General features: G+C 42.7%; 1 protein-coding gene across 15 annotated transcripts in view; it reads left to right on the forward strand.

Annotated features, from left to right (window-relative positions):
• The window catches only part of ATM (ATM serine/threonine kinase), a 128,341-nt gene that overhangs the window by 79,137 nt on the left and 23,757 nt on the right, over positions 1-25,447 (forward strand). For 13 of the 15 annotated variants that reach the window (XM_019811247.3, XM_019811246.3, XM_019811239.3 and 10 more), the window contains 15 exons: positions 673-850; positions 3,345-3,432; positions 5,612-5,767; positions 9,167-9,275; positions 11,909-11,997; positions 12,097-12,199; positions 12,910-13,058; positions 14,707-14,811; positions 16,035-16,154; positions 19,849-20,083; positions 20,578-20,745; positions 22,101-22,214; positions 22,943-23,160; positions 23,901-24,108; positions 25,011-25,124. In XM_019811247.3, coding sequence (XP_019666806.1) covers positions 673-850; positions 3,345-3,432; positions 5,612-5,767; positions 9,167-9,275; positions 11,909-11,997; positions 12,097-12,199; positions 12,910-13,058; positions 14,707-14,811; positions 16,035-16,154; positions 19,849-20,083; positions 20,578-20,745; positions 22,101-22,214; positions 22,943-23,160; positions 23,901-24,108; positions 25,011-25,124 — 2,154 coding nt within the window. Of the gene's footprint in view, positions 1-672; positions 851-3,344; positions 3,433-5,611; positions 5,768-9,166; positions 9,276-11,908; positions 11,998-12,096; positions 12,200-12,909; positions 13,059-14,706; positions 14,812-16,034; positions 16,155-19,848; positions 20,084-20,577; positions 20,746-22,100; positions 22,215-22,942; positions 23,161-23,900; positions 24,109-25,010; positions 25,125-25,447 lie in introns of those variants that run through there. The other 2 variants (XM_019811243.3, XR_006585886.1) reach the window with 2 other exon arrangements.

Consider the following 25,447-nt stretch of genomic DNA (forward strand, 5'->3'; position numbering starts at 1 on the left):
TGTAGCTTTTCACTGAGTGTAGAAAATGTACAAACATAGCTTTCCAGCTTTTTTCTTTAACTTCAATCCCTATTTTCCTTTATAACAAATTAGAAAGCTGCTTTATTTTTTCTAATTTTTTTAATGTTGATTTATTTTTAAGAGAGAGAGAGTGAGAGGGAAAGGGCAGAGAGAGAGGGAGACACAGAATCTGAAGCAGGCTCCAGGCTCTGAGCTGTCAGCGTAGAGCCCAATGTGGGGCTCGAACTCACGAACCATGAAATCATGGCCTGAGCCGAAGTCGGACACTTAACCGACTGAGCTATCCAGGTGCCCTGAAAGCTGCCTGTTATTAGTAACACTTGTCAACAATGAAATTTTATTTGCTGTAGTGACGTAATAATTTCACTCGTAAGCAGTATCCTGTTTCATTGCATGCAGGTGGCCCAGGTCGGAAATGAACAGTTGTCATGTAATTGACACATGTTTGACATAGATACTCTAGATTAGTTTGATTTGTTTAAGCACTGCCTGATACATGTATTTTGGTTGTGTTTTAGAGGTACGTTGAGTTCATGGCAGATTGATCTATCTTTTTTTTTTTTTTAAGTCTAATATGCCAGTAACGGATTGAAAATTTTAAGTACATTATTTTCACTCAAACTCTTGATTTGATATGCTTGTATATTTTAGGTGAAAACTGACTTTTGTCAGACTGTGCTTCCATACTTGATTCATGATATTTTACTCCAAGATACAAATGAATCGTGGAGAACTCTGCTGTCTACACACATTCAGGGATTTTTCACTAACTGTTTCAGACACTCCTCACAAACGAGCCGATCCACAACCCCTGCAAATTTGGATTCAGGTATTCTGTTCAATTTCTAGCATTTATACTTTAACTTCTCAGTTCTAGAGAAAGGTGGATTTGTTTGAATCCCTTCAGGATGCTTTATTGGCTTAATTCCATAGCATCTAAATAACTATTTCCTCATCTGTAGAATGGAGATGAAGGTTGTAGCCAGTTTTCAATGAGATAACATATAAAGCACCCGGGATAACACTTGATGCACAGTACTCCCTCAGGAAGTTGTGGCTTTTAATAAGGGAGCAACTAACTGAGCATTCGGTGTGTGTCAGGCACTAGGCTTGGCACGGACACCAGCCACACGGAGAAGACGCCCTACAGTCTAGCAGTGGAAAAAGCAGGCTAATAAATGCAAGCAAATGTTAGGAGTACCATGTTGGAAAGATGATGAAATGTTCATGCTAAAGCTCTGGCCCCGACTCATTTGTTTGAAAACAACCCTTTTTATTACCAAATATTTATTGTGGAAAATAAAAATGGGCAGAAATTAAAAAATCAAGTTGCCCATAATTCCATGATCAAGGGTAACAACCATTCACATGTGGTACATATCCTTGGAGTTTTTGTAAACAAAAATTAGATTATACTTCATTTGATCACATAACCTCCTTTCTTTTCATGCTTTATAATAAGTATTTCCCATGGTACGAGCTTATAGTGGGAGAAATTCCACAGGGAACAGGAGCACTGTATTATGGGGGTATATAATACATACATACATATATGCATACATATATATATATATATATATATATATATATATATATATATATATATGCATAGTTGAGGGCTCCTTCTGGGTCAGGTTTTCAAACCTAAGATTAAATAAAGGCAAAACAAATCACAAATCTGTAATGGTAACTTATTGTCTTTAACATGTGTCATTAACGTATTTTATGTGCAAACACAAAACCAGGTGCAAATTCACTTGGTGTACTGGAGACCAGTGCAGTTCTAAGAGAAGGACCGATTTACGTGCTGTTTTGCTGCAACTGACTTGCTCTTCCCAGTCTTGATACGGTTCTAGTCACTTTGGCAGAAGCTGTGACTTGTCCCACTCGTTTGTTTCTTTACTGCTAAAACCTTCGACACGACTGAGGTGTCACTTAGGCCTATGTTTCACGTAGTTCTTCGTTGACAGCAATTACACCCCTACCATGTGAAATAATCTAACTATAAACGTAGACCTAGAAGCTCGCTCTGTGGTCTGAGTAGATTATACATTGTCATGTAAATGACCCAAAACATGCTTACATGAATTTTCAGATTATTGGAATGAAATTCATGAAATAATTCTCATAGAGACTTTGCAAACTAAATTATGTCTCCTGTCCTTAATTTAGGAAATATGGTATAAGTGATTCAATTACCAGTAAGCATTTAAACTTTAAATATTAAAATAATTTAAAGTTCCGTTAAAGATGATTTTATTACCAACTTTAATGTAATCATTGCTTGTGATGACCTGGCAGTTCATTATCATGAACATGATAATTGTTTTCATATTTATCCTATATACATACATGTGTATATATGTATATGTGTCCTATCACCATTCGTTGGTAGAAATCTGCCCATTTTATTTTATCTCTGTGTAAAGTGCCAGTATCTGTGACCATAAATGAAAATTTAAATTTCACCTGTAGAAATCTGTTGTTTACAAGGAAAGTAAATACACATTTCCATCAGATCTGATGTCTGTAAGTCTCCCTGACCTCCCTTGATTGTGTCCCATGCACCTTGGACTCACTTCTCCAGAGTAAACTTGCCATCTTCCTCCTATCCCCTCCCCTCAGCCTCTCCGACCATGCACCTCGTCAGTGAAGGGCACCCACTTAGACCTCTCTCATGTTCACCTGACTGCCAGGTCCTGCCACTTCTGTGTTATAAATCCTGCTAGTCCCTCTGTGTCTGCCCCCAGCATCCTTGCTGCTATCAGCACAACTGAAATTCTTACAGTGAGTTCCTGTTGCAGCCACCGTAGGTGGTTGTTTCTGTTGCCTGGGACACTGTCTGCCACTCTTCCATCGGATACCCCTTTCTCTGTGAACCTTTCCTTGTTTAGGTTCCATCCTTTGTGCCTGTCCACTCTCCACTTCCCTGTCACATCCTCATCACACAGAGGTGAGACTCTCAGGCAAGCCAGTGACTTCTTTGTGCACAAAAACAGTCTCTTTTATTCAGAGTTGTATCCCAACTGCCCAGTACATAAAAGATCCTCAGTAAGTATTTACAGAGCCAGTGAATTAGCCCCCTTCAGAAATAAAATATAAATTGTAATTAAATTCTCAGTTTTATTAATAAGCACAGTTTCTTGTAAAAGTAAGAAATGCCATTAAGTTCTTATCGATTCATACTTATTAAGAACCAGTTTTGTGCCAGGTGACTGCCCACCAGAAGCTTAGAGTGTAGAGGGAGACAGACGCATGCCCAGAAGGAAGGATGCCCTTAAGCAGGTCTGCCCAGACTAAGGGGAGCTGTCTTTCTTTGTCAGACCCAGAGCACTTTTTCCGATGCTGTGTGGATAAAAAGTCCCAGAGGACCATGCTTGCTGTTGTGGACTACATGAGGAGACAAAGGAGGTAATGGAGTGAACATGGCTTGTGGGGTTTGGGGACTTAGAAGGGTCACTTGTTACTGCCGGCTGCATTGTCACGTTCTCTGAGGTGGTGCTCTTTCCAAGGTGCTGTATGTACTTTGTGTGATGCTTCTATCTTCTTGAAATAACCCATATTCAGGTGGCACTTTGGTTAAATCAGCGCCGGGAACTTCATGAAAGTTTCTTGGCTGTGCATTGTGGTCCTCAAAATGTACGGTTCCTTGGAGTAAGACTGTGCCAGGGAAGTGTTTGTTTCCTTGGTTGTGAGAACTCGTTGTACAGGGTAGTGTCTTGTTCCTGTTACTCGTCAGGAGGTTTTTGCCCCTGAGGGCAGACACTGCTAGAGAGGTCTCGTTGATCTCTACTGCTCCGGAGTAGAGAATTCTGAAGAAACAATGTAGCAGGCCTGCAGCTTGGATAGGTAGGAAGTGGCGTCTTATGTGCGTGTATGCTGGTGGCGGCAGTGGTTGACGAAGGGTGGGAAGGAGAGTAGGGGAGGAGTGCAAAATCCCTAAATGCCTTTACGTTTTCAAATGAATTCCTCTTTGTCCCCCGCATACCATCCCGCACCGCTCTTAGAAATGTTAGGGTTTCAGTATGTTTCCAATTCGAAAGTTACCGATACGCTATATTGTCGCGTAGAGATCCTTTCCTGAGAAAGCCCATAAAAAGCTGTAGCTGTAGCCAGAAGCATGTTGTTTCTTGGGGCTGGGAGTCCGTTTCACCTCTGAATCGTTCAGTGCAGATTCGTCATCAAGGTAGAGTGGTGTTGACATTCCAGTCCTTGGAAAAGATAAACATTCTTCACATTTAGTTTTCATTCTGAATAAGCCGTACGGAAGATTCCTTGAGAGAATATGAACAGAACAAAGGAATGTAAAGGACCTCAATTTATGTCCAATTCTGGTGCTTAGAAGCTTTGTGATCTCTGAACTTCAGGTTCCTCAGCCACGGGGTTTTTTTTGTTTTTTGGTGTTTTTGTTTTTTATTTTAGAGAGAGAGCACATGCACGTGGGGGAGGGGCACAGGTGGGGAGAGAGAGGGCAAGTGGGAGCAGGGGAGGGGCAGAGAGAGAGGGAGAGAGAAAATCCCAAGCAGGCTCCCGGCTCAACCGACTGAGCCACCCAGGTGCCCCTCCGTAGCTACAGTTAAGCGTCAGCTCTGTGATAGGCGCTGTATTCATCAGCCTGATACATGTTATATTTAATCATTGCAAATTCCGTGGAAGATGGCTATTGTTCCCCGGTTTTACAAATGAGAAAATTAAACCTTCAGAATCGAAGTTGTTGAAGGTGATACATCTTGTAGTGGGGGGTCCAGCTGGACTTGAACCAGGCCATATGGTGGTCTAAAACCAGTGTTATTACCCACTACCTTGTCGCATTTCATTTATAATGCTGGTTTTAAAAGAGATAGATGATTCTTTCTGATTGTGACCCACTGTTACTCCCAGAAGGTTTTTAAGTAACTTAGGCGAAAAAACAAAGAGAAAACGGACTGCATTAAAACGGAAAAACATGTACTTGTGTTTTGAAGAAACAGTATTTCCATTAAATTGGCCACTTTTTAAAAAAGATTTCTGGGGGCGCCTGGGTGGCGCAGTCGGTTAAGCGTCCGACTTCAGCCAGGTCACGATCTCGCGGTCCGGGAGTTCGAGCCCCGCGTCGGGCTCTGGGCTGATGGCTCAGAGCCTGGAGCCTGTTTCCGATTCTGTGTCTCCCTCTCTCTCTGCCCCTCCCCCGTTCATGCTCTGTCTCTCTCTGTCCCAAAAATAAATAAACGTTGAAAAAAAAAATTAAAAAAAAAAAAAAAAGATTTCTGTAGGTGTTATTGGGTATTCTGTGCAGCCTACCCTTAGCCTGGAGTCCATAGACCCCTTGATGGAGGGTAAATGCGAACCCCAAATTTGTATGAGCTCTGATGATCCATGGCTTTCCTCAGATTCCATACGGGGTTTGTGATCCGAAAGGGGTCAGATAGGGCTCTTCAGCCGTAGTATGTTAACATGTTTACAGCTGTATGTTGGGGACATGCGGTTTTTGGCTATTTGCATCTAATTTTCTTTTTAACGCTTGCTACCGTTGTGTTCTATATCAGCATACTCTTCTTTTGATATTGAAGTTAAAGAAATGGACATGACTTGATGTTAAGTTTTTCCTTAGACCTTCCTTAGGAACCGTTTTTGATGATGCTTTCTGGCTGGAGTTGAATTACCTGGAGGTTGCTAAGGTGGCTCAGTCTTGTGCTGCTCACTTTACAGCATTGCTCTACGCGGAAATTTATGCAGATAAGAAAAGCACAGATGACCAGGAGAAAAGGTAATGGAATTTAGACACTTGGTTTTTTAAATCATTGTTGACATTGTTTCAGTAAAGGTATGTATTTTATTTTGCTCCCATTCCCCCATTTAAAAGACATTTTAGATAGAAGTTTTCTATTAAAGTGAAATAATATTTTAAAAGATATAAATAATTCTGCTCTGAAATAAAACACAGATGTTTATTCCTTAAGAATTGTAGAAATTCTACATAGCAAACTCCTTATTCATCTCTCTGTTCCCCCTAGCGGTAGCATTGGGAATTTAATAGAAGTGATCAATAAATGGTTTTCAGATGATTGAGTGATTGCTTGATTTCAGTGAAATTACTTTTACCACTAATTCCCCAGCTTGTCCAAGGTCCATTTTCCTTGTTTATTATAAAGTAATGTACTGATTTCTTTCTGTGACTCAATTACTTTCATTACTTTGCTATCTACCTGTATTTCTACCAACTTAATTGTCCTCTGAGTTAGAATTCTAATAGGAGTTGAATAGGTGTTGTCCTAGATCTTAGTGAAAAACAAGAAATCACGGAGGTTAAAGAGTAGAGAATGCACACTGTATTATTCCAGTTGCACTCCTGAGATCTTACTCATTTGAAGTAGCCTAGTGTTTATTTTTCTTCTTAGCCTCATTTTCCCACCACAGAATCACTCCTCTTACAGAATTGCAATGGCAAAGATATAATATGTTGCTATATTTCTCATGCTTGAACGATTTCTACCTTGGACTGTCCTTAAGCTGGAAACAGTGTGGTTTTTAGACTGTGGAAAACCAGGAGCCAGAATTCAGATCCTCGTCCAAACATAAATAAATGAGTTACTTGGACTGATTTCTTAAGTCTCTGGTTTGGTATTTAATTTCTCCTTTTCAAATGAAAACAAAAATCTATGATATGTAGATACTATGTATAATATGTAATTGGTTTATCATCACTATAGACTGTATGAAGACAGTTATGTTCGTTAAATATGTTATGAGTAAGAAATGGATCATTGAGGGGCGCCTGGGTGGCGCAGTCGGTTGAGCGTCCGACTTCAGCCAGGTCACGATCTCGCGGTCCGTGAGTTCAAGCCCCGCGTCGGGCTCTGGGCTGATGGCTCAGAGCCTGGAGCCTGTTTCCAATTCTGTGTCTCCCTCTCTCTCTGCCCCTCCCCCGTTCATGCTCTGTCTCTCTCTGTCCCAAAAAAAATAAATAAACGTTGAAAAAAAAAATTTTTTAAAAAAAGAAATGGATCATTGCCCATTCTTAGAGACTTAACATTTGAGTCAGGGTCTACATACTTGGCAGTAGCAATTATGATCTGAATGTGTTTCAGTATCTTGGTTTCGTTGTGTATTTCTTTCTAATTAGTATTTCTTCTAATTAGTATTTCTTTCTAATCGGGAGTGAATACACTTGTCTAGTAGTATAATGTTTATTTATTTTTGAGAGACAGAGCATGAGTGGGGGAGGGGCTGAGAGGGAGAAGGAGACACAGAATCCGAAGCAGGCTCCGGGCTCTGAGCCGTCAGCACACAGCCTGACGTGGGGCTCCAACTCAACAACTGCGAGATCATGACCTGAGCCGAAGTCGGACGCTTAACAGACTGAGCCACCCAGGCACCACTCGTCTATGAGTGTAAATAAAATCACCTTAATTTGTAGATAGGTGATTGGATAGAATTTGGCAAACTTTTGCAGAATTGTTTAACAAGCAGGAGGCCCAGATTTTGATTTGGTTAACTTTAGGAACAAGTCCTTGACGGAGAAGGCTTCAATTTGCTTTAACAGTTTGGTTTTGATTTTTGATTTTTTCCCCAAGTGCCTGATGGGACAGGAAGGGCAGACAGAGGGATGAGCTTGACGGAGGGTAGGGAACGCTGGTTTTCTTCAGTGACTCAGTCAGGTACCATAAAGTTTTGTTAACTTGCTCCTGAGAACATACGAGATTTCAAAGCTAGTGTCCATAATTTTTCAGAAAGAAGTGTAAAACTCCCTCCAACAGATTTAGGCCAAAGGTGTTCATTCGCGACCTTGGTTATGTAAGTGTCACTGGTACTTGAGGCAGCGTCTGCCAGGTCCTGGCGGCTCTGTTTTTCCTGGATTAACTACAGCCTTAGACGGACAAAGTTAACAACCTCTAGTACTGTCTCCCCTGCTCTCCAAATTTCTCCTCTGAAAACTGTCTTCTGCATGACCTGCCAATAAGGAAAATAGATGTAATAGCTACACATAAATTGGATGTTGTCGCTACTCTTCTGTCAGGCAGCAGTCTCCTCTGTCCCATCCCTCTGTCTTCCCTCCGGGAGGTGAACATGAGCTCGTGTTTTGTGTTCATTCTTATAGGTGCTGTTTTTATCCTAGGAGTATGAATACATAAATATAGTTTCGTTTTCCTCATTTTTGAGCTTCCCGACAAATTACGTGTGTGCTTTTCTAGAACTTGTTTCTCCGTTCGGTATCTTTGTAAGATTTATCTATGTCGTGTGTTGCTGTGGTCAGTACTTTGTCACTGCCACTGCGTGTCCCAGCGGGGGGCGGTGCACCACGATTCGTTTCCTCCTGCCCCGGTTCAGGATCTGTGTCTAAGGGGAAAACTACTGGGCTGCAGGGGATGCAGAAGTTCAGCCTTGCCAAGATAGTGCCAGATTGTTTCTGAAAGCGGTCACAGCCATTTGCATACTTGTCAGAAATGGAGTTGTGGGAGTGGATCCGTAGAAAGCCTTACGTTTGAAGGAGGGAGCCAAACAGGAATCGACTGATAAGTAATAACAGAGGCACTCCCACTTAGGTTACTATTGATTTTATACATGGGATAATTATTGTCACCAACTTTATAGCTGACACGACTTGGGAGTTGAAATTATCTGATGGGACTGAATATCCTGTATGTACGTGCAGGGCTGAAAGCTGAGGCCTTGGGGTACCCAGATCTGTGCCTCCATCCTGTCACTTAGTGGTTTTATAACCTTGGGTGGGTGGATCCCACCCATGCCCCTCTTTGTGAACACTTAGTATTATCACACTTCCTGATTTTTACCGACTTATCGCTTGTTATGTGGTGTCTCGGTGTGGTCTTGTGTGCCCGTGATTATTAATGAGGTTGAACTTCGGGTAAAACCCCTGACAGAACATTATAAATTGGAGAGCATTTATTTTTAAACAGGCCTGGCCCTGTAAATAAGCACAATTTGACATATGGCCTTCCTGTCTATGAGATTGTCATTAATATTTGATAATCATGAGAAGAATTAATATTCACAATTTTTTTTCCATTCTAGGTGTGAGTCGTATTACATTTTAAAGTATAAATGGTTCATTATGTTTTATCTGTGACCTTGGTTAGTTTTTCTCATTCAAGGCTGTAGGGTGTGTGTGTTAGTAAGCTTCACAATAGTATATTTTCATTAAAAGATGTGCTCTTGTGACAAACAGAAGCCTTATGTTTGAAGAAGCAAGCCAAAATACAACGATTTCTAGTTTGAGTGAAAAAAGTAAAGAAGAAACTGGAATAAGTTTACAGGTAAATATTACGGAGACCTTATTATTTGTGATACTATTTATTTTGTATTATTATTTTATTATAGAGATGCTAGAGACGTCATTTGATTTTCAGACTGACGTTACTGTTTGGGCTGAGTGTCCTGTACGTAAGCTCACGGTCTGAACGTTAGGCCTCGGGGTAGACAGAGTTGAGTTCTAATCCTGACTCTGCCACTTGTAGAATCTTGTGCAGATTACTCCCCCTTTCCAACCTTGAGTTCCTTCATCTGCACTTGGAAGTAAAACCACCTATCTCATACAGTACATTTATACCACAGATTTTTCTGCCACAGTAGCCTGTTTTTTTTCTTTATAGAATTTAACATTTGTAATCATATATTCATTTGTTTACTTGTTTACTCTCTGTCACATCGCAGGGCCGATTCCTTCTATAAATTTTTTTTTAATGTTTATGTATTTAGAGAAAGAGAGAGAATCCCAAACAGGCTCCACACCGTCAGCACAGAGCCCAACATAGGGCTCGATCCCATGAACTATGAGGTCGTGACCTGAGCTGAAACAAAGAGTCGGACACTTAACCGACTGAGCCCCCCAGGAACCCCTTCTATAAATCTCTTCATGCCTACTCCTGAGTTGGCCATTCTCACTGAATTTCTTTGGTCGGCTCAGTCCTCTGAAATGACCGTTTCTACCTCTCCACTTTGTCTCTTCCCTTTTGCTTGTAGCTTGCCTCCTGCTTCTCGAAGAAAACCGGGAAGGTAGAGAGGAAGTCCCAGCACATCTCCCCATCAAACACGAAATCCCCCTGCATCGCTCAGTGTAACCTTTCCTGTTGTTAAAGTGGAGAAACACTTTGTCCTTCTAGTCAACACAGTCCTTCCTGTGCTTCGTTGTTTATGAGTTCTTTCTCAGAACAGTTACTCTTCACTGTGCTCTGCTCCCTCTGGAGGTGTCCAGACGTTGTCACGCTTCTGTTCAAGTCATTCTCCTGCACGGGTGCGTGGCTGGCTCAGTTGGTAGAGCTCGTGACTGTTGATCTCAGGGTCGTGGGATCAGGCCCCACTTTGGGCATGGAGCCTACTTAAAAATAAAGTCATTTCCGGGGTGCCTGGTTGGCTCAATTGGTTAAGCGTCCGACTTCGGCTCAGGTCAGGAGCTCGCAGTCTGTGGATTCGAGCCCTGCGTTGGGTTCTCTGCTCACAGCTCAGAGCCTGGAGCCTGCTTTGGATTCTGTGTCTCCCTGTCTGCCCCTTCCCAGCTCACTCTCTGTCTCTCTCTGTCTCTCTCTCTGTCTCTCTGTCTCTCTCTCTCAAAAATAAATATTAAAAAAAATAAAAATAAGTCATTTCTCTCTTCTGTCACCCTTTCTGGCCTCCTTTTCCTTAACAGCTGGACTTGTGAAAGACTAGCCTCCTCCCAGAAGCAGCACTTGCTCGTGGGCCCTGTGAACTTTGTGTTACTAGCATGGGGGTCGCCTTCCTTTCAGCATCTTCTCTGATGTTTCACTAACCCTTAGCACCATTAGCCTCTCCTGGCGTCTTGTATGTTCTCTACTGTTGATCCCATTCTCCTTTCTCTTTTCCATTTGTGCTTTTTTATAGTTTTACCCTCTTTTGCTGAGTTTTTGCAGTATTTTCTGTGCTAGGCTGGCTACTGCGCTAAGCTGGGTACTGAGCATTCCAGCACCAAGGGCTCAATTTCACGTTCATGAATAGAAACAGTTTCATTAGAATTCAAACTGCAGGGGCGCCTGGGAGGCTCAGTCGGTTGAGTGTCCGACTTCAGCTCAGGTCATGTTCTTACAGTTCGTGGGTTTGAGCCCTGTGTTGGGCTCTGTGTTGATGGCTCAGAGCCTGGAGCCTGCTTTGGATTCTGTCTCCCCCTCTCTCTCTGCCCCTCCCTAACTCACACTTGTGCTATCAAGAATAAATAAACATTAACAACAACAAAAAAAAAGAATCAGAATTATAGACTTATGCCAGTATCCATGAAGTTGTATTTAGTAAATATTTCCCAGAGCAAGCACCATTAAGCAGTAAAATTGCTTGATTGGTTTTCTGTGCAAAGGTTTCTAGTTTTTCCAATCTTCTGTTGTCTTTCTGTTTTCATTTTTATTTTACTGAGATGGTTTTAAACAGAATCCATTCTGTGTACATTTTACAACAAAGATTGGAGTCATCAGGCTGCTTCTTTATCCTTACTGTGTTTTACCAATTGTAACATAATTCAGTTTTGAGTTTTCTTTGAAAGAAAAGTTCATGACCTTTATTTTTTCTACATTCAGTTTCCAAGAGTCAGACTTTGCAGATGTCATTTTCCTGTGTGCAGTTTTCGCGGTTGATAGGATTCTTTGTTTTTGTTTTAATGATTACTTATGCATGTGTTTGAAAGCCTGATAAATTGAGGTTGGTTTCTTATTTAATGCATGAAATTGTGAGCACTTCTTTTCAGGGAGTCATTCTGTTGTCTGGGATCATTTTGTTGTGTTGCCGATTCACATCTTTGGTATACATTTCCATATCACTATCTTTTACGTTTATGACAATAATGTGTAGTTGGGAGACATGTTGGTAATGATATAATTTCCAATTTGTTGAATTCATAAAGTGGTATTTTCCCCATCTCCAATTTTTGTTGCTGCCCTGTTTTTAGGATCTGCTCTTAGAAATCTATAGAAGTATCGGAGAGCCAGATAGCCTGTACGGCTGTGGTGGGGGGAAGATGCTCCAGCCCCTTACCAGGTAAAACCCGTGCTTCTGGATGGCGGGATGGTAATTCTGTCTGTGAAGGAGCCACACGCAGGTAGAACTCAGAGGTACCTTGGGAATCTGTAATTACAGGCTACGAACGTACGAGCATGAAGCCATGTGGGGGAAAGCCCTGGTGACATATGACCTTGAGACGGCAATCTCCTCATCCACTCGCCAGGCAGGAATCATCCAGGTGAGTTCTCTTCTGCTCTGGTGAAGTCCCGTGTCGTGTGAGGGGTTTTCAGTACATGGGTGGCGTCTTCAGCCGGCCACGTAAACTCTGGACACGGGCATTGGGGTCAAAACCCAGAGGGTCGCTGACCTGAAAGATGGTGTGGGTTTGTTGATCGCAGTCTCGTTAGCCAGCAGAAGACATTTCTCGCCAGCACGCAGTGTGGCAGGTCATGGATTACATCCTTTCCGTGGAAAGCCTCACGTAAACTCTTGCTCGTAGTCTGTATGTCAGGTGGTCCGGAGGCTGTCATCTGTGCTGCTGGCTGGCGCCCCTCAGCCGGGCTTCAGTCTCTGTCTTTATGTTTCGGGGAGAGCAAACGAAATGGTACTTGGGGATTTTCAGTGATGGTGTTGTGAAAGTTACTTCTCATGTTTTGTTGTTTTTTAATGTTTATTTGAGAGAGAGAGAGAGAGAGAGAGAGAGAGCAAGCATGGGAGGGGGCAGAGAGAGAGGGAGACAGAGGATCTGAAGCAGGCTCCTGAGGGTGGAGAGTTCAGTGCGCGGCTTGAACTCACAAGCCATGAGATCATGACCTGAGCGGAAGCTGGTTGCTGAACCGACTGAGCCCCCCAGGCGCCCCTACTTTTCATGTTTGGCCATTATTTTTTCGCTAGTTTTGTTATCTTTGACTACTTTTTTTTTTTTTTTTTTTTTAAACTCCTGCTTAGGCCCTGCAGAATTTGGGACTCTGCCATATCCTTTCCGTCTATTTAAAAGGATTAGACCTTGAAAATAAAGAGTGGTGTGCAGAGCTGCAGGAGCTCTGTTACCAAGCAGCATGGAGGAATATGCAGTGGGACCACTGTGTTTCTGCCAAGTAAGAGCTTGGACATTTTCTTCTGGTTGTAACCGATGAGCTGTTTTTATTCTTTTTTAAGTTTATGTATTTATTTTGAGTGAGAGAAAGGGAAAGAGAGAGCGTGCATAAGCAGGGGAGGGGCAGAGAGACAAGGAAAAGGACAGAGAATCCTAAGCAGGCTTCGTGCTGACAGTACAGAGCCTGACGCAGGGCTCGAACTCATGAATCGTGAGACTGTGACCTGACTCAAAATCAGGAGTCAGATGCTTAACGGACTGAGCCACCCAGGCACCCCTATAATGAACTGTTTTTAAACTTACTCTGTGAGCATAACAAGAGTTGGGGGGTTTCTCATGTTTTATACATGCTGCAGGCTATAGAGATGCCCGAGTGGCTTAAACATGACAGCAGTAAGCAGTTCACATACCTGGGTTGAGTTACACCCTCTAATTCCATCAGGGCATCCCTCCCCGCCCCCACCCCCACCCCCCCGCCTGCTGCCAGACATACTTGAAAATAGAAATGTAAAATGTTTTTTCTCCTGAGAATCTTCTCATTGATTGTTTATGAACCCAAAGAGAAGTATAGCCTTTCCGCTTCCCAGTCCCCACGGTCAGGTAGCACCATCGCGGCTGGACAGCACTCCTAAGACTGCTTATCTTTAGCGATGGGATATTTTCTTTCATGAAAAAATACTGCTAATCCAGGAACGTGGGAAGATACCGTTTGTAGCCCTGTATGTAACATCACCATTTGCTCGAATGGAAAGCCAAACACCTGATCTTAGAAAAGATTTCTCATTTATGTGAAAAGTCTTTTGATGACATAGGCACCAAAAAACGAAACCATATTAATTGTATGTTTAATTGCCTTCACAGAAAAAAATTTCATCAGTTGGAGTGTCTTTCAGATTTCAGACTGTTAGATTGCTGTGTGATTAGAGAGATACGCTTTCATATTTTTATAGCATTTACTCTTGCTTCCTCTCTAAGTCACCGTATACTCTTCCCACTGCCTGCTGTATTTCAGGCACGTAGGCTTTCTCTGTGCTCTTCCTGCACACCAGGCTGTTGGTACGTAAAGGCCTTGAATGTATCTGCTGCCTGTTGCCCCTGTTGCCCCGGGTGTGGCTTCTTGTCATGCAGATTCTAGTTGGACAGTGTCATGTCTCAGACATTCCCTGACCACCCATCTCAGGTTGCCACCCGGTCCTTCTCTTTTGTTACCGTTTTAATTCTCTGCACGTTCCTTGTCAGCGTCTGGTGTATTTATTGTCCATCTTCTCTGAACCACAACATGAACTCCATGGGAATGGCGACCTTATCTGACCTGTCCAGTCATGGACCCCCTTCCCCCGCTCTGCCCCGGCTTTGGAGCCTGGTGCGCCCTGGCACATAGTCGGTGTTCGCTGAGTAAGTGAGAATGAGAACCAGGCAAAAGATCTGAGAAATACCCTTTTTTCTGCTTGAATAATTTAAATGATCCACAAGATTCTTCGTATTTCTTGCCAGAATTTCTAGAAATGCATTGTTTGAAATGGAGACGCCTTAATTTTAGTTGTCAAATTTTGTTTTTTTTTTGGTGCAATTTTATTGTATATACATGTACATTTTAAGACTTTTTCTTTTTAAATATATTTTTTTCTCTTATGTTTTAATTATCTCAGTAAAGGAATGGAGGGAACCAGTTACCATGAATCCGTGTACAATGCTCTACAGTCTCTGAGAGATAGAGAATTCTCCACATTTTATGAAAGTCTCAAATATGCCAGGTATTGTAAAAAGAGTTGCTGTATTTTAACATTTAGTGTCCTGGCTGCTTTTCTGAAAACTTGATGAGTAATTTCAGCATGCGGATTTGCACTGCTGAAGGGTAAGGACTTGGTGGCTTTGGTCAGGTTGTGTCTTCGTCATTCCTACCCTCTTGTCAGGCAGCACCTTCGCTGTGGAATAAATCATGCCAGTCAGTGTTGGGATTCAAACAGTGCAGAAGGGGGAGGCGAAATCCTGTAACAATTTTGTAGCTTATGTACATCTGAGAAGTAAGTGCTCAGATGAGTTTTATCTTCTGCAGGAATGTTCTTAATAGGAACTGTGGGTGTTTTCCGTCTCTTGGAAGGGCATTCTCTGTGTTTCAGCAGTTTTATATGCGAGAATTCTCTATTCGTATTTGTCAGGTATATATATATGTGTGTATACACACACACACACTATAATAGTACCTTTTTATTTTTTGTTTTAGATGGAGGAGCTTGCTCATGTTAGGTGCTTACATAAATTGTTACATTCTTTTTTTTCTGATAAGATCTTTTTACTTGTTCATGTGGTTCAAATCTGTTCTTTCCTTAAAAAAAAAAAATTCCCTTTGGGACCAGGTCAGCTCTTTATGTAGAGCCCTCAAGAACGAGATTCCCACCTCTCTGTCCTGTTCCTGGGCCTCTGTGTCTCAAGAGTTGTAACCTCACCTCCGTTGGTAGTTGTATGGCATTTACCTCTTAGCACTGGTGTTCTTTTTGTTAAGTGCTGACTGTGGTTAGTACTTACCAATACTTAGGCTTGTTATGAGGCGCAGATAATAAACCAGAAGGTACTTAACTATAACAGGTTAAACACAGGTAACATACTATTTATTTAACAGTAGTTAGTGACCTGTTAAATCCTATATTTGGTTACAAAAATATTTGCTGCTATTTTGGTGCTTATTATGTGCTGGCCATTTTGTTAGGCTCTTTCTCTGTATATTCTCTAATGTTCAGAAGAATTCTGAAAGCGAAGAAACCTAGGTGCAGGGGAGTGCAGGTTAGACAGCCTGCGGCTTAGGGCCGGGTGGCAGTACGGGTCCATGGGAGGAGGGTGTTTCTGCCGCAGGATGCTGGGGCCTCCACAGCATTAGGTCAACAGCACAGCCAGCAAAGCAACTCTGTATCCACAGATTTGAACTTTGATCTTTCTGCAAGCCTCTTCGTGTCCCAAGTGTCTTGTCTTTTGCCCCCAGGGTGAGAGAAGTGGAGGAGCTGTGTAGGGGCAGCCTCGAGTCCGTGTACTCGCTCTACCCCACCCTCAGCAGGCTGCAGGCCATTGGAGAGCTCGAAAACATCGGGGAGCTTTTCTCCAGGTATGTGGTTCCTGCGATGCTGTACCTCTCCCCCGAGGGCAGGTCTGCTGTGTGCAGTGAGCCCTGACCAGAGAACTAAGACAGAGGGTGAGCCTTGACCGGAGGACTGAGACAGGAGGTGAGTGCTGACCAGAGAACTGAGACGGCAGGTGAGCACTGACCGCTGAAACATTTTCAAAAATATTTATTGTAAAAATTCCGGTTTTTAAAATTTAGCATCATTGTACTGATTCACAGCTTTCCCCCCTTCCTACCCCAGATAAAATTGCTTTTCCACGGTTTTTTTTCGCCATAGCACGTGATCGGCCATTCTGTCTTCAGCACTGTGTTGGCATTGGTGTTGTTTTAGGTCTATGCTGCCATGCTGTACTAGAAGCATACTTTTTTTTTTTAATGAATATAATTTATTGTCAAATTGGCTTACATACAACACCCAGTGCTCATCCCAATAAGTGCCCTCCTCAGTGCCCATCACCCATTTTCCCTCTCTCCTACCCCCCCCATCCACCCTTAGTTTCTTCTCTGTATTTAGTAGTTTCTTGTGGTTTGCCTCCCTCCCTCTCTGTTTGTACCTATTTTATATTTTCCCCTTCCCTTCCCCCATGGTCTGTTCAGTTTCTCAAGATCCCCATATGAGTGAAAACGTGATAATCTATCCTTCTCTGACTGATGTATTTCACTCAGCATAATACCTTCCAGTTCCATCCACGTTGCTGCAAATGGCATGATTTCATTCTTTCTTATTGCCAAGGAGTATTCCTTGTATATATAAACCACATCTTCTTTATCCATTCCTCAGTTGATGGACATTTAGGCTCTTTCCGTAGTTTGGCTATTGTTGAAAGTGCTGCTATAAACATTGGGGTACAAGTGCCCCTATGCATCAGCACTCCTGTATCCCTGGGGTAAATTCCTAGCAGTGCTACTGCTGGGTCATAGGGTAGATCTATTTTTAATTTTTTTCCGGAACCTCCACACTGTTTTCTAGAGCGGCTGCACCAGTTTGCATTCCCATCAACAGTGCAAGAGGGTTCCCGTTTCTCCACATCCTTGCCCGAATCTATAGTTTCCTGACTTGTTCATTTTAGCCACCCTGACTGGTGTGAGGTGGTATCTCAGTGTGGCTTTGCTTTATATTTCCCTGAAGATGAATGACGTTGAGCATTGTTTCATGTGTCCGTTGGCCATGTGGATGTCTTCATTGGAAAAGTGTCTGTTCTGGTCTTCTGCCCATTTCTTCACTGGATTATTTGTTTTTCGGGTGTGGAGTTTGGTGACTTCTTTATAGATTTTGGATACTAGCCATTTATCCAATATGTCATTTGCAGATATCTTTTCCCATTCTGTTGGTTGCCTTTTAGTTTTGTTGATTGTTTCCTTTCCAGTGCAGAAGCTTTTTATCTTGGTGAGGTCCTGATAGTTCATTTTTGCTTTTAATCTCCTTGCCTTTGGAGGTGTCAAGTAAGTAAGAAATTGCTCCTGCTTAGCTCAAAGAGGTTGTTGCCTGCTTTCTCCTCTAGGGTTTTGATGGTTTCCTGTCTCCCATTCAGGTCCTTCATCCATTTTATTTTCGTGTATGGTATAAGAAAGTGGTCTAGTTTCATTCTTCTGCATGTTGCTGTCCAGTTCTCCCAGCACCATTTGCTGAAGAGACTATCTTTTTTCCATTGGCTACTCTTTCCTGCTTTGCCAAGGATTTGTTGGGCATACGTTTATGGGTCCAGTTCTGGGTTCTCTATTCTATTCCACTGGTCTATGTGTCTGTTTTTGTGCCAATACCATACTGTCTTGATGATTACGGGGAGAAAGAAAAAATAAAAATTGACCAGGCAGAGAAAATCTATGGCTTAATCCAGAGAGAGAGAAGGGAAAATAAAGAAGGAAGTGGGGAAAAAGAAAAGAAAATAAAGTTATCCAGAGAAACTATACAGCTTAATCCAGAGAGAGAGAATAGAGAATTAAGAAGGAGGTGTGGAACATGTATCAAGGAAATGGATTAAATATGTCTGCTTAAACAAAGCAACAACCAGAGTAACCAGACTAGAGGAGGGAAGAGAGAAGAAGAAAAGGAAGGAAAAATATATGTCTATAATTAGAATTATCCGAGAATTAATCCAGGCAATGCAGCAGCTCAGGTCTGGAGGAGGGGGCGTCCGGTTCCTCAGCGCCAATCCTGTTCCCGTAGATACACAGCACCCGGCGCGGAGGGGCGTGGTTTGGTGTAGGCGGGTCCCGCCTCCACTGTGGGCCCTGCCGTCTGTTAGCTGAAGTCCCCCCTTGGTGGTGATGGCAAGCCCCAGTCTCTTCTTCACAGACCTGGTGTTCCAAACCACTCTGTTCGAGCCGTCCTCACTGTGCCACGGACACAAATGAGGACGCAGACGAGGCGGTTTGTCCTGCTCCATGCCTGGGGCTTGGCTGGGACTCAAACTCCCACTCCGTGCGCCCTGGTACTGGCGAAGCGCCGCTGCACGCCGCCAGATACGTGGTCCCCGACTGGCAGGCGCAGCAGGCTTTGCCCTTTCCCGCAGCACTCCAGGGAGGGGATCGCTTTCTCCTACTGCGGACTGCACCCGCGACCTAGTCCCCGAGCCTGGGGCTGGCTCCCCTCCTCCCCAGTCGCGTGATCCGGACAGCTGGCCCAGTCCGGAGCAAGCCCTGCAGTTAGAGATGAGCTTTTTCTCCGTCCTGGTTTGAGGTTTTTCTCTTGTCCAGATACAGTCCTATGCTTCCCCAGCTGCACTTTCTCTTCCCTTTGTGTCTCCGCAGAAGGGGATCCCTCTCCTCCGTTCGTTTCATGTCTCACAGTTCAGAATCACGCATTTACTGCAGTCAGGTTATCCCTGTGGGTCCCTGGAAGCGACTGTCTCTTTTCCTCCCGGACTCTCAGAATTCAAAGTCCTTTAGTTTCAACACTGCTTTGTTTCATAGAGGAGGGAACTTTGGATCCCCCTACTTCTCTGCCATGTTGGCCCCTCCCATCTGGAAGCTTCCTGAAGGAGCTTTCATTTCTTAGTCACCACCTTGTCATCTTCTTACTGTCCCTTCTTCATCTTGATTCCTGTCAGTACAGTGGCCCTCAAGGATTGGATGATATTGCTTAGTGTGACCGTGTGGGAAGCATCCTTTTCATGTAAACTGATTGCAGAATATGCATTTTCTCTTCCTTTAATAAATAATGTTGGGGAGTGAGACCTTTGCCGGCTACCAGCATTTCTCCCCCTGAATTGTGATTTCTTTAGCAGCTGTAATTATGCATAGAGTCCTCCCCTGCACCCACTTGGGCACAGCAGAAATTAATACACTTGTTCCCTTTCCTTGCTGACATGCCGCCTTTTGCCACAGGGAACGTTGAAGCGGGACTAGAGGTGTCGGCGTTCTGATACCAAGCCTCATGAAGGTGTTCTCGTTTCAGAAGAATATATACTTAGAAATGCTGCTTTTTGTGAGCTTTAAGAGTATTTTTAAGAAAATCTTTAAAAACATTCATCATCTGTAGCCCCTGTGCTGACCCTCACAGGTCTGATGGTTTTGTAGTTTTCTGAACTTTGGTGCTTACTTTGTATCCTTTTTAAGCTCTCATGTCATTACTGTCAAAACTCCTTTGTGTTTTATCTTAAATGCAGAAGCTGTGTGGTAGCATTTTTGTCCTTCATTTCTCTTGCTTATGTGGCTTCTGTGGTGTTGCTTTCAGATCGGTCCCCGGTAGGCAGCCCTCCGAAGTCTACGCTAAGTGGCGGAAACACTCCCAGCTTCTCAAAGACAGTGACTTTAGTTTTCAGGAGCCCATCATGGCTCTCCGCACAGTCATTTTGGAGATCTTGATGGAAAAGGAAATGGAAAACTCCCAGAGAGAATGTTTTAAGGATATTCTCACCACGCACCTTGTAGAACTCTCCATACTAGCCCGAACTTTTAAGAACACTCAGGTAATAAGATTTAAAATGATGTCGTCTCACCCTATGACTTTTTCTTTTATGACCCACAAAATGGAAAGCACGAGTAAAACAGAAGCGTCACCGAGAAACAGATTGCTATAAAAATATTGCTTAGGATAATTGTTGAAGATTTCCCGTTTTGGCATCAGACCTGAGTTCAAGCCTTGGACAGGGTACTTCTCTAAGCCTCAATCTCATGGTTCTGAAATGAGAAGATACCTAACTGACTATATTGATAACAATTCAGTGGTCTTATATACTGCACGCATACACACACGTGTGTTCGTACATGTGCTTATGTATACATCTATGTGTATGTATTTGTGAGAGAACCAGATGGATGCAGGGCTGAGGCAGGCAGGCACAGATGTACTTGAGACCGTCCTGACAAACCGTCGTCAGTGATGGGAGTTACTGCTTCCATGATTCGTACTAGCAGTAGTAACAGTAATGGTGTTTATTCCCATATGTCGTTTTCATTTCAGCTCCCCGAACGGGCAATATTTCACATTAAACAGTACAACCCACCTGGTCGTGGAGTCTCCGAGTGGCAGCTGGAGGAGGCCCAAGTATTTTGGGCAAGAAACGAGCAGAGTCTCGCGCTGAGTGTCCTCAAGCAGATGATCAAGAAGCTGGACTCCAGTGGTGCAGAGGTTTACTGGGTTTTTTTTAATTGGCTGAATTAGTATTTTATTGTTGTAAAGCAACCACTGAGCTTTAACATAGATATATTTTTAATTTTTTTAATGTTTGTTTATTTTTGAGATAGAGATAGAGCATCAGCGGAGGAGGGGCAGGGAGAGAGGGAGACACAGAATCCAAAGCAGGCTCCAGGCTCTGGGTTGTCAGCACAGAGCCCAATGTGGGGCACAAACTCACGAACCGTGAGATCATGACCTGAGCCAAAGTCGGACGCTTAACTGACTGAGCCACCCAGACGCCCGGAGAGAGAATCTTAAGCAGGCTCCATGCTCAGTGTGGAGCCCAACAGGAGGTTTGATCCCACGACTTTGGGATTATGACCTGAGCCGAAATCAAGTCAGACGCTCAACCGACTGAGCCACTGAGGTGCCCCCTAAAATATTTTTAATAAGTCCACAGTTTTATTAAAGCTTTGAAATTTGCTTATCTATGAACAATAAATTATAAAAAGGAGACTGGAAAATTACTATTTGTAAAGAAGTTTAGAAATACTAAGTTTCTCTTTCCAATAATTCTGTTAGTCCATCTTGTGGTAGATTTATTTGATTTAACCCAGTGTTAAGCATTTTTTTTTAAACTTTATATAGAATTCGAGAAGAGTATGATGGAAACAAACATGAAATAGCCAGTACAGGAGGTGGAGGGGGAAGAAATAGCTACTATAAATTCATAATAAAGAAATGGAAGAGGAAATGTGTGAGAGAACCAAAGTTTAAAAAGGAAGCAAGTTGGAACAATTAAGTTGTCGGTTTTCATACTTTGGAAAAAGAATGTCTCATATTTTATTTAACATTACCCAGTGGTTACTGGAAATCTGTGTGCCTCTGTAGCTGTCTCTCCAGTGTATTATGGGCACAGTAGAGGTGTTTGCAGGAGTCGTGCGGTATTTGCAGGTGTGGCCACAGTGCTCTCCTTCTGACACACACCTGCCTTTCCGGTATTGGGCACTTTAGGACATCCTCATCGGAGAGTTTTACCATTATACCAGAGCTCCGGGAGCTGATACAATATGATGTTTACACGTTGCTTACCAAGTGGGGCCCGGGATCAGCCTGACTCGAGTTACCTGCCCCCTCTGTACGTCCGTACTGCCACTGCGCTCTGCAGATGAAGGGTAATAGAGTCCTCGCCTCACAGGGTTCTTGTGGGGATGAGATGAGGTAACATACAGAAATCAAGCCTTGCTAAAGTGCCTGGCATATACGAGGAAAAATATTTTTAACCTGCTTTTTTCCCCTACATGGAAGATACTTTCGCATAGTCATGATAGTGAATTACATTTTAAGATTTTGCTTTTCATATACAGAATGATCCCAGCCTAAGACTTCTGTACACTGAATGTCTGAGGGTTTGCGGCACCTGGTTGGCGGAAACTTGCTTAGAAAACCCTGCGGTCATCATGCAGACCTACCTGGAAAAGGTAAGGTTTTCTCACAACCCTTAGGAGAGCTGTTCAGCATGAGTACGCTTGATCTTTCATCAAGGCCATGTGCATTTCAAAAGCAAATAAAAGGAAGATTTCAGTTTTGGGGTATTTATTACTATAGCAGCTCCGTGTAATTTTTAGGGCAGAATGAAACAGTGGTAAAAAAGGACCCTGTTTTGTAAGGAAGCCCAGATGTGTCTTACCTCAGTGCCTCCCCCCCCCCCCCCCCCCCCCCCCCCCCCGCCCAGTCTCTGAAGTTGTTTCTGGTCATTTCTCCATTTACTTATCTACAAGAAGAGCTGATTAAGGAACATGCAAGTTAGTCTTGACTGTGCACTTGTAACCCAACCGCCTTACAAACAGGATCAGGACTTTGTGCTCCGGCCCCTCTCTGCCTCTTGTTTCTCCCCTTATTCCTGTAGTTTAATTAATTTTGGAAGTAGCTATCTCACTATAAATAAGTATAGCATGAAAAGTATAATATGACCGTCTTTAAATTTTATGAAGCCCTTTGTTTTCTACAGTTTGTTAAAGTATTAGCTGTTTTGGTTATTTCTACACTGTCAAATTGTTTGAAAATTCAAAATACTGTGCTTCATATAATTTAGCTTATCCATAAAAATATGTATAAATTGAACATTACTGTGACTGTCTTTTTAAGTGATTCTTCAGATACATTTAGGATCTGTGTAAATAACGTAAATTATTGTGTTTTCTTGAAGGCAGTGGAAGTTGCTGGAAATTATGACGGAGAAAGCAGTGATGAGCTTAGAAATGGAAAAATGAAGGCATTTCTCTCATTAGCACGGTTCTCGGATACGCAGTACCAGAGAATTGAAAACTACATGAAATCATCAGAATTTGAAAACAAGCAGGCTCTCCTGAAAAGGGCCAAAGAGGAAGTGGGCCTTCTTAGGGAGCATAAAATTCAGACCACCAGGTAACTACATGTCCACCAGTGATAAGTGACAAGATGCACAGAAATGCAGTGACTGTATGTATAGACAAGATGTACAGAACCAGGACGTGATTGCGCACTGTGGTTCTAAGCTCATTGTAGACTGTATGGATGTTAGCTTTTTGTTTTGCTTTTTGGGTTTGTTGGTATCATAGTTAAAAGGAGATAGGTGGTGAAATTAAATACGGAAGAGTTATCTATTCTGATGTGTTTGTGTTTTTTAAACCCTTTCTTCGTGCGTCCCTTTTGTCTGAATAGGATAGTGAAAGTAGAGAATAAAGTTAAGTAGGTATCTTGAGTAGAGTCCACTTGGCCCCTGGTTGCCTAGGATGGCTTTTGATGTTTACTTTTTATTTTTGAGAGAGAGCGTGTGTGCTCACAAGTGGGGAGGGGCAGAGAGAGAGAGAGAGAAAGAGAGAATCCTAAGCAGGCTCCACACAGATCACGACACGGGGCTGATCTCACAAACTGTGAGATCATGACCTGAGCCAAAATCAAGAGTTGGACGTTTAACCAACTGAGCTACCCAGGCGCCCCTACAATGACTTTTGAATTGCCCAGACTTACTTTGAGATACTAAGTTTGTTCCCTTATAATTTTTAGAATTTTGCTTTTTCTCCTAGGATGGACAGTTGACTTTTCATTTATGTTGTATATCATGTATGATGTAGTTCTATACATTTTGATGGATTTTGCATCTTCCTTTAATTATCCAACACAAGATACACAATAAAGGTGCAGCGAGAGCTGGAGCTGGATGAGTGTGCGCTCCGTGCCCTGAAGGAGGATCGTAAGCGGTTCTTATGTAAAGCAGTTGAAAATTACATCAGTTGCTTATTGAGTGGAGAAGCACATGATATGTGGATATTCCGTCTTTGTTCTCTCTGGCTTGAAAATTCTGGAGTTTCTGAAGTCAATGGCATGATGAAGGCAAGTCGTCTTTGTAAACCCCAGATTCCAGCCTGCGTTTGAAAAGCTTAGACAAGAGCCTGCCAGTGTTATTGATTTTGTGTATTCTTTGTATCCCTGCCATGTGGTTCGGTGCTCTACTCCTACGTACTTGATCAGCTCTCATGATGCAGGTTTATGCGGAGACGAGAGCCTTTAGGTCAGTCTTTCACTGTACCTTTGCAGTTACTGCTGGAAAGTACCAGAATGCCAGATTGGGAGATTTCAGGCAGGTTTTTCCTCTGGCTTTATCTTTTCTGGGATTTTTACAGTGAATTACTTTTGCAAATGACAAACACATTTTTAAGAAACATTAAGGCAGTAGTATTTCCTGAGTTTTTACTTAAAAATTTTAGATTTCAGTGAGGATACCTAATATTAAAGTTATGCTTACAGGATCTACATCGGCAATCCATTTGAAGCTTAAAAATAAAGTGGTTCTTCTGGATGAGAAGAATGATAAGACACATAGTAGTTACAAGCAAGCAGTCTCTGCTGCAAGTGCACATTCAATCCTGTTAACTTTTGGCGTCAGGGAACCCGGTTACCCCATTTTATTATACACGGACTTCCCAGGGGTCACCATCACAGCAGCCCTCCCGTCTCATGGAATGTAATCAGTGCAGGTGTTCCAGGTCTGAACAGTTTACTTTAGGATCAAGCACTGGGACTCACCAGTGAATCAAATCCAGAATACCACTGAAACTAAGAGAAGATGAATCTTAAGGGGAAAAACGTAGCTAGTGCAGTTTTAGTAACAACCAGCAGATGACTGTGCTGGCAGCGTTATCTTAGAGTAATTTATTTGCTTAGATGTGAGGCTTCTTGAAACACATTGTTTCTTAAGGTTTTTGTTTGTTTGTTTTTTTTTTTTTTAATGGTAGAGCAAAGGAATGAACATTCCGTCATACAAATTCCTGCCTCTTATGTACCAGCTGGCTGCTAGGATGGGGACCAAAATGATGGGGGGCCTAGGATTCCACGAAGTCCTCAATAACGTAAGTACGCCTGCAGATCAAAGCACAATTGGTTGTCTTTCATGTGTTGTATACTAATGTCCCAGTCTAGGAGATGAAGATAAAAAATATCCCAGTCAGTTGCATTTATTATGCTGTAAAAGGGTGGGAATAAAAATCGCCTTTTGTCTCGTCTCTCCACGTAAGTTACTCCATTTCTGTATCGTGCTCACATTTCTCTGTCCCACACATATACAACGCTCTACCCACTATGGCACCTGGTACCCTATGTGTCTTAACGTCAAACAAAATGAAAAACGTAATGGATTTTTTTGTTTTTTGGTTGTAGCATAAAACTAATAGTT

The sequence above is a fragment of the Felis catus genome, chromosome D1 (assembly GCF_018350175.1).
Source record: "Felis catus isolate Fca126 chromosome D1, F.catus_Fca126_mat1.0, whole genome shotgun sequence".
Taxonomy (NCBI): Eukaryota; Metazoa; Chordata; class Mammalia; order Carnivora; family Felidae; genus Felis; species Felis catus.